Source organism: Cystoisospora suis (assembly GCF_002600585.1).
Source record: "Cystoisospora suis strain Wien I chromosome Unknown contig_2604, whole genome shotgun sequence".
Taxonomy (NCBI): domain Eukaryota; phylum Apicomplexa; class Conoidasida; order Eucoccidiorida; family Sarcocystidae; genus Cystoisospora; species Cystoisospora suis.
Window position 1 is genome coordinate 18,945 of NW_027155402.1, and position 8,513 is coordinate 27,457.

The following is an 8,513-nucleotide window of genomic DNA, read 5'->3' on the forward strand; positions in this document are numbered from 1 at the left end:
CTGTCCGACACTGAGTGCCAGTGTTCCAGTCGAGACCTACCTGAAAAGTCTCGTTGCCGACATATGCCGTAAGTTTTCTCCGCCGCCTGCTCGTGTAGCCGAATCTCTGTGGACAGGCAAAACAATACGAGTGTGAAGACTTGAGAAACAAACGCTACTGTTTGCATCATGGTGAGACCAGCCCTTCGCGCGCCGCCTCTCTAACAAACTTCTCTCAAGCGGCGCTTCGCAGTCGTCCCTTGAACTGTCTGATCTACAGGCACCGTGATAGATGGCAAGACCAAACACACGCTTACTGTGAGACACGCGCCAACAAGAAGAAAAGAACCGGCTCGGGCGGCATACGGAATGCCGTTGAACGGTCGCCTGAATTACCTAAGCGACGCTTCCCCACCACGGGGAATTCGGACTGCACAGCTCTGCCTAGTTGAGGCTGAACTGCAACCGTGACTGTACACATGAAATATGTTGGCGTGAAAATCCTCGGTTCCCGTTTTACGCACAATAACTGACCGACGGCCTGGCCAGCACACTGAAAGCTTACATGGGCAAGAGAACCCTTCAGTGTAATCCTGGCAATCCAGATGTTGCAGTCAGTCTGCTCACCCTGTTTACAAGGCCTGCGCGTCTTGTATAGTATAAGGTGGAAAGTGTACTCCGCGCCATTTCGGTAGATCCCGATTTGTTCCAGAACATGAAGAGATCCGTGAATGTGCGTGGCAGCGACACCAAAGCGAGGAGTCCGATTGATAATAACCTGCCAGAAGTGGCCGTAGTTGGCATCCAGGTCATTTCGTATCACTGTGCAAATATTCTGAAGACGGTTTTCACTTAAAGGAGCCCGGAAAAGCATCTCCACTGACTTCCACACGTGGTATGCCTCTTCCATGCATACTTCAGAAGGGCGCCTCGACTTGATTCTCGCCATCGCTGTACAAACATAGTGACAGAACATCAATTGCACGTGCCACTTGAAGAAACAGTCGAAGGTGAGCTATCTTCAAATACGTGCTCTTCAGCGGACACGTAAGCGTCCAACCTCAGCCGATCCGCTCCACCATAAGGCCCTCGTTCTGTCTCTCGGCTCACCCCTCATCCGTGATATTTATCGCTGTAACGAAGTCTCAAGATTCCGAAACCCGACCACGCATCGCTAATAGTCGCAGACCAGCTCCCGGCTAACACGTGTGGATGTCGAAGTCCGGCACACAACTAAAACTCTCAGCTTGTACGTTGCCGCGCTTCTACAGAGCAGCTCTAGAAACGTCAGGAAAACGCAGCAACACAGGACAAAAAGATATGCAGTAAATTTCCCTGCTGGAACAACACACCTTTGTGAGTGTACCAACTTTTTCCTGCGACCCTCAGGAAACAGGCGCTTCTCACCAAATCAGTTGTGCTTTGCAACAAAGGGCCGATGCGACACAAGCATTCCTTCTATAGATTTCAGGCGGCGCCCCACTACCGACCAAGCCTCCAGTTCCACGTGGTTCATACGACGCTTGAAGCCTACCACACAGCCTGCTGCTCCTGCCCCACAGGTCGATAACATGTCGGACAACAAACTGTCAGGACATACCTTCATGCCGGAGGAAGGGTTCGTTAGGTGGCCGCCGCATCTTGAGCGTTAGGAAAGCCTCAGTGTCAATAGAACGAGTTTCGTCTACATCAAGACAGTCGCTGCTTGCGGGGTACTCAAACCCTGGGACGACACGAGATTTCGATGGTCGGAGAGTTGACCCCTTGACTGAGCGTTCTTTCTCTTCAGATACTTTGACTGGGCGTCGCGCGCTCCCGGAACGCTGCGCTGGTGGCCCGCCGCCAGCTAAAAACGCTTCCTGAGCTTTCAAAGAGACTGGTATGGGAGACGGCTCCGTCATGTGCCTGCAGGGGAGCAGCGTTCCACAGTGAAACTGTCTCTCACACCGAATGTGTCTGCCCCCGACTGTCTTCTCAGCACGGCAGTGTGGGCGAATTCCAGAGAGGAGGCGCTACTACAGATCCCCGTCTCCTCTCGAGATCCAAACGGTGCAAACTGAGACGTCATTCAAAGGAGCACCTCTTGCAGAAGCGAGAATGGCTGGCTGATTTGATAGTGCTGCAGGTCCTGGCAGAACTAAAAGCCAAAGAGAATCAAACTACCCGAACTCTGCTGCGAGTAAAAATACGCTTCGCTCCCGAGGGGTGGATACTCAGGTACCAAGGGTCATACGCAGCTGCAGTCATGCGACTGTCAGTGGCCCAGAGCCTGCGCTTGGGCGAAGTGAGATCACCGCAGTCACCGCCACTTTCACACTTTCACCGCTAGTGAAGTATTTCGTACATTCTCGAGAGAGCTTCTGCTCGGACAAGCGCCTTGATAATTTTTGCCATTCTGCGCCTGATTAGTATCTTTTTCCAGGCAGGCTCCAGAAGTTCGACCAACGGCTGGAAGCACGACAAACGCTCGCGCTGCATCACCTCCAGCTTTTTCGCTGCATCCGATTTCACGAAGACCATGGTTTTACCGACCTACACCAACAGCGGAAAATATGAGGGGGCTTGTACGACCTCTCAAGAGCTTACTTTTCGTCGGGAACCGCGCCCCCCCACGCGCACACACCAGTCTTCAGAATAATGTTATAACTCGTACAGCTGGCTCGCCAGTGTCCCCTGAAAAAAACGCGGTGCTACGCTTTTGCTCAGCGGCGCACACAAGCCTGTGGCTGATAGTGCTCCCCCCCCCCCCACGGTGAGAGTTACAGTCGAGGCAGGGGGAAAATGAGTTTGCAGTACTGTACAAACGTGCTATGCAGGGGTCACTTCGTCCAGTGTGTACGCTTCACAGGGTGCTAGGCAGACCCACACCATGAGTTCGCTACACAGCACAGATCCTAAACACTAACCGCTGGACACATTGCTACCGCTGTTATCGACGTACCACCCATTCAGACTGAGGTATGCCGGAGTTCTCAAGCAACTTCGCTGCCACCGTTTTCCTATCCATATCCGAGTTCACAAGACCGAGGTCCAGCCACTTGAAGTGAATGCAGAAATCTTTAAACTTGCGGCGGTATGAGTATCCAATCTGGCGGAGCTGCAGAGCCTCTAGAATTGACAGGGAGAACAACTGGTTCAGCACCTTGGACGCGTTCCAGCCCAAGGGCTTCTTCTCTTCGTTGGGTTTCAGACACCGGATAAAATGTGCCTCTGTTTGCTACAAACACCGCAGCAGCCCCGAACACTTCTGCTTTCTCGTGAAACATAATCGCATGAACGATAACTTACTCATTAACACACAGCGCGCCAGCAGTCTCTCCACATGAGCTAGCACAAAAGCTGTGTGCTCTCTCCAAGTTCTAGAGTAAGTTCGTCCAAACTAGCGACCCTTAAACCGCAAGAAAACAATGACGCTCGACGCCAAAACGTAATCCCGACTATACTGTTGTCAGCAGCCACACATCTCCCCTTCAGTCCGGGAGACAGTCCCTGTTAGTAACCGATCCCTGTGAGATTTTCTGTATAGCGTGAACGCGACCTGTGCAGTTCGCATAGTGACACTGTATGCAGGAAGGACGAGTTCCATCCGCACCTTGCCCTCTGCTCGGGATAATGCGAATCTGACTGAGCAACTGCACCTTTCTGGGTTCACGCAAAAGAATTCCTGTGACTCACCCCAATAATGCCAATCATTTTCTCCAGGTTCTTCAAGAACTGGGAGGCGATGAGAGTGCCCCTACCGATTTTTCCTGCTTCGATTTCAACACCTGCAAAGAGTTGACTAGTGACTGGATCTGGCGAGGCGTTGATAACATCCATCATGTCCTTTCGCAGAAAATCCTTGTTCTTCTCGAGCATTCCTTCACAGGTGTACTCGATGTCTGCAATCGTGTGACGTACGATGAACTTGAGGCGCTTGTCCTTCCGGCCTTCAAAAAAGAAACCAGTCGGTTTAAGGCGCCTCAACAGGGTGCCGCAGAATCCCTAGTCACATTCACACAACACGCGTGCCCCCTTAAGCTGATCAGAGCGCGCAAGGACTATCTTGTTGAATGTGCAGCCACCCGTAGCTGCACTTGCCGCATAACTAAATCACGGAAAACGGGCGTCGGCAAATCGCATGCACACGTCAGCTAGCAAGACTGTTGCGTACAGCGGTGGTACAGACAAATTCATGAACCGTGCGCGATCCACCGTGAACTTCGGCGACATGCCCTTGTCAGGTCACCGAGTTCGTTCTCGATGACGTGACCTCCGCTCCTACTAGTCTGCGGACGAGAGAATCAGATCCTGTAGGACGGGCTTCGTGAATGTCGACACTGTGTATCATGATCTCCCTGAGATACTGTTACACTCACCAGCAAAACAAGCTCAACATAGAATCCTTGGACCACCCTAGAATGAGTGGGAGGCTCGAATGCGCCCCACCGTCAGTCGTCTGTCTCAAGCACCACTTGATAAAACTTCACACTGGAAGACGGCCCCGCGAACGGCGGCGGCTGGAGAAACATCAATAGGACAATTTGCGCGTGTGACTCTGCTTCAAGTTGGTGCCGGCTACACACCCTGTCAATCTTACTTCGTCAGTGGATTTCAGACCTAGGCAAGCGTCCTCGAGAAGTGCGAAAAACGACTCTTGTTTCCCGCAGAGTGTATTGACGAGAGCAAGGTTGTCCGTGTACTCCAAAGCCGACGTAGGCACACCTTCTTCTTGATACAGCTTAGTCTCCATCTCAAACACGACGTCAACGAAATGCTTTTGCAGGTACTCATTCGTTATGTTGATGAGAGCCTGTTCAAGTGAATTCACCTCGAGTACTTCGAAACCGAAAATGTCCAAAATGCCGATGAACTCGGACATAGCACCAGGACTCGAGATCAGTGAATTGAGCTGTTTGACAAGCCAGTCGAAAAGCTTGTCGTACACGTTTTTCGAAAGAGACTGAATTGATGTGACGGCCTCGTCCTTGGTTCTTAGGCCCTCAATCACCTGCCCGCCCACTTTGGTTTCCTTGACTAAGAGAGTGCGTCGTAGTCTCCCCTCGTCAATGCGCATCAATTCACAAGCTTCCCGCAAGACGCTCTCATCCCCCGGTGATAGGAAAGCCGCATCCGGGACACCCTGGGCCGCTTGCGCTCCAATTTGAATGTTACCAGCTAACAGAAGACCAGAAAGAATAGAAAAGACGCTGTCTCTCCGATCTCCGTTTACCTGAATGGCATCAAGTGATGCAAGTACGTCAGCAAATTCCTTTTTGTCGTCGATCCCGGGGACGTCGTAGCAGCCCCCGCTACGCCCATTTAAATACACATATTCCTTGAGAGACAGCAGATGATACTTCTGCCTCATCGCGTCCGTAGCGCCCTTTATCAATTGATAGAAAATGTGATACGACCTCTCCTGCGCCTCCTGGCTGACCACTCGCACCTTCTCCAGCAGGAAGTTTGACACAGTGCCGTTACGAATGCCGGCCTCGCTCGAAACGTTCAACATCATAAAACGGCCAAAGCGACTAGAGTTATTGTTGCGGATTGTCTTCGCATTTCCGAATGCCTCAAGTAATGGGTTTCCTGCCATGATTGTGTCCTGGACCCGGGTGTCTCCCGAACGTGAAACCGACGCGAAATAACGCATGATCTGCTTGGTCGCCTCTGTTTTCCCTGCCCCCGATTCTCCGGAAACGATGACTGCTTGGTTTTTCCCGTAACCTTCTAGGTCCTCAAGTGCCGTCCGCGCTGTCTTGAAAACGTGCGGTGGCAGCAACTCGGGCTTCGACGAGTCGCGATACTTCCGAATCCACGCATCCGTTGCGTTGCCAAGGTCTTTGAACGGATTGACCGCTACAAGCAGTGGCACCGCCGTAGTGTAGATCAACCCTTGCACGAATCGTTCCTTCAACAAGGCCAGCACACACGGGACGTTAGTGTGAGGCATATACCCAATGTCATCAACCTGGGCAGGGTCAAGCAACGCATTGGCATTGAAAACCTCTGGCTCGGGAACCTCAAAAGTCCCTCCACCCGGCGGCTCAATCTGCTGTAAGACCAGCTTTGTTTGATCAGATGATCTGCCTAGCACAATGCACTTGGCAAAACCGAGCGCCGGATCCTTCTCGACCGCAGGACAGTCCGCTGTCCACACTGCGAAATTCTGAAACAAGAGCAGACAAGGCAAGCGCGGGTGTGGGTACGTCGCAGCGCCTCATGCACACGCAGAGTCACATTGACCACCGTGCGAAGAAAAACGCTGCTGATAGCAGCCACAACAGCCTCAGACGCACCACGTCCCCTGCTCTTCTAAACCGAGTTGCTCCGCAATGAACTCTCGCCGAAGCTGCGAGCCGGAAAGACAAGGGACGAGGTGGCATGGTCGTGGATGTATCCGCGGTATGATTTCCCAGTCTACTGTCGGTACTACGCCTCATGCGAAGAAGCAGAAGCCGGCCACGGAGAACACCAAGCCATCGGAAGACAACCCGGGGGGCAAAGAAAGGTACTGCTCCCGGGGAAACGTCAAAGAGACTAAGACTAAGCCAAGTGAGGGACGGCGCCGGCAAGCCTGGCAACGAAAATAATTAATATGCGTATGGTTGACAAAAGTCACAGGCCACCTGGTAAGTGTTGCCAACGAAGGACGCCAAACCGGCGTCAGCAAATCTTGTCGTTGCAGTTCTCCGCTGCCAGTTTGCCCTTATGCACATAGCTATGAATAGCCGGTTGCCAGGCCTGATAGCCTCAGCATTCGGCCTTGAAGAAACCAAGCCTCCGGAACAGCAGAGAGAGCTTGTCGCCGCTCCTTGGCAGAGGAAGTCATGGCAAGAGCAACCCCAGTCCGAGCCGCAGAGCTAGAGAGAAACCCAGAACTGAGGTCACAGGTTGCCAGATCGTGTTCAGGCCTAACAGATGTTTGCCTTGAAGTCGCAGGGTACTGATATACCCTGCCTTTCTACCTGAACAGTGAAGTATATGTCCGGGGTGCTGCTAAACAAACGGAAGTTAGTATAACAGAGCGTTCTTTTCCGTAATGACGAGAAAACTTTACCTCCCGCCTTTTCCAGAACAGACCAACCACAAGAGAAGTGAAGTCGACTCTGTGAGCCAGGCAGATGCGCCACTCCGAACACCCCAGTGATCACGGTTCCTGAAGCTCCGCAGCATATCACCTAGGTGCATAGAAACCTAGACTCCCAAGTCGCCAGAAACCCGGAGCATCACTCTGGTACATGCCTAGGAGGTGTGAATGAGACCACTTACCGCAAGGGGCCGGCCATCCTGAGAGAACGGGACCACCTCAGACTTCCGTTGATAGTGTTTTGCTTCCGCAGAGTCTTTCGGGAGTGCCGCCACACCCGATTTCTTTTTAGCTGCAGTCGACGCCATCTCGTCTCCACTGAAGATGTCTTCCAGACAGCGACGAGTCACCCGGCAACTGGAAAGATGTGAGAGCGGAATAGAAGTAGAGGCCTCTCGCTTTGCATCGCTGCCAGATTTCTGAGGATTGCGCGGTCTAACTGCACACTGTATACCGAAGGCCCTACACTCGTGACACAGCGACCGACAGGAGGTCAGCTGCCGGCGCCACAATGTACGAAGTGTCCGGAACAGGAGGACCACTTCAGGCGCGGCTGCACGATGCCTCACAGCGATTCGAGCTGTCGCAAGAAGTTAGTGCCCGGAACTACCACTCACAAGCGCAAACTAACAGACCAGGCAGCACCCCGATCGCCGATGACAGAAGACGACGAAAAAACCGCGTGGGCCCAGGGGACAACGAGAGACAAAGGCGAACACGGGTGGCGCGGACGACGCTCGCCCGAAGCCCTAAGGGCTGCTAAAGCTAAAATATGAGACCACGCAGCCCACAGAAAAGCCGTATAAGGGCAACATGCAAACTGGCAAATCCCTACTCTGCCGGAACATGCATACTACTACTTGGACAGAGAAGAAACGGACAGCCAGTTACCGAAGAGTTGCGGCCCAAACCAACAGGGCTGGCATGGCGACGGTCATGTACGGAAACAACATCAAAAGCTCAAAACGTAGCAACGGTAGAAGCACAGCGACAGGAAAAATCGGCAACATCGTGAGTGACGGTTAGAAAATAGGAGATGCACAGGGTGTAGATCTCGTGCCTGCCCGAGCAATCGTCTTGAGTCGCGATGTTAGGAGCACAACGCGGAGTCTTCAACGGCCTCCCCATGAATCGCATGACAAAATCACAAGCTACTGGAGAGACTCCAACTTGCACTGCACAGGGAAGAGACAGCGATTTCTTTTTCAAAGAATGCAACGTGGCGTACGAGGACGGACTAACTGGCGTCTCTGAGCTCCGACCTAGCTCAGTCGCATCGGCTGTTCCACGCGGGAGCTTTACGTGGCTAGCTGCCGCCTGTCGCGCCGGACGCCAGTGGCCGTCGATTGTTGTCCCCGAACAGCGTGACAGGGGAAAGACCTTATCGGCCACACTTTTTGTGGCACCAGTGGTCGGGGAGACGTGAATCGCTTGATCTGAGATGAGGAGGAACCTCCAGTGT

The 8,513-nt window shown here is 52.8% G+C and overlaps 1 protein-coding gene across 1 annotated transcript in view; it reads right to left on the bottom strand.

Annotated features, from left to right (window-relative positions):
* Window positions 1–8,438, bottom strand: part of CSUI_005377 (myosin c) — a gene marked incomplete at its 3' end in the record, with an annotated part of 9,038 nt that extends 600 nt beyond the window's left edge. Inside the window, exons 1-8 of the mRNA XM_068065553.1 lie at window positions 7,234–8,438; window positions 4,559–6,130; window positions 3,655–3,963; window positions 2,921–3,196; window positions 2,324–2,511; window positions 1,580–1,884; window positions 607–930; window positions 41–106 (exon numbers count right to left, since the gene is read on the bottom strand). Coding sequence (XP_067922469.1) covers window positions 41–106; window positions 607–930; window positions 1,580–1,884; window positions 2,324–2,511; window positions 2,921–3,196; window positions 3,655–3,963; window positions 4,559–6,130; window positions 7,234–7,359 — 3,166 coding nt within the window. The remainder of the gene's footprint in view (window positions 1–40; window positions 107–606; window positions 931–1,579; window positions 1,885–2,323; window positions 2,512–2,920; window positions 3,197–3,654; window positions 3,964–4,558; window positions 6,131–7,233) is intronic.
* Window positions 8,439–8,513: the final 75 nt, after the last annotated feature.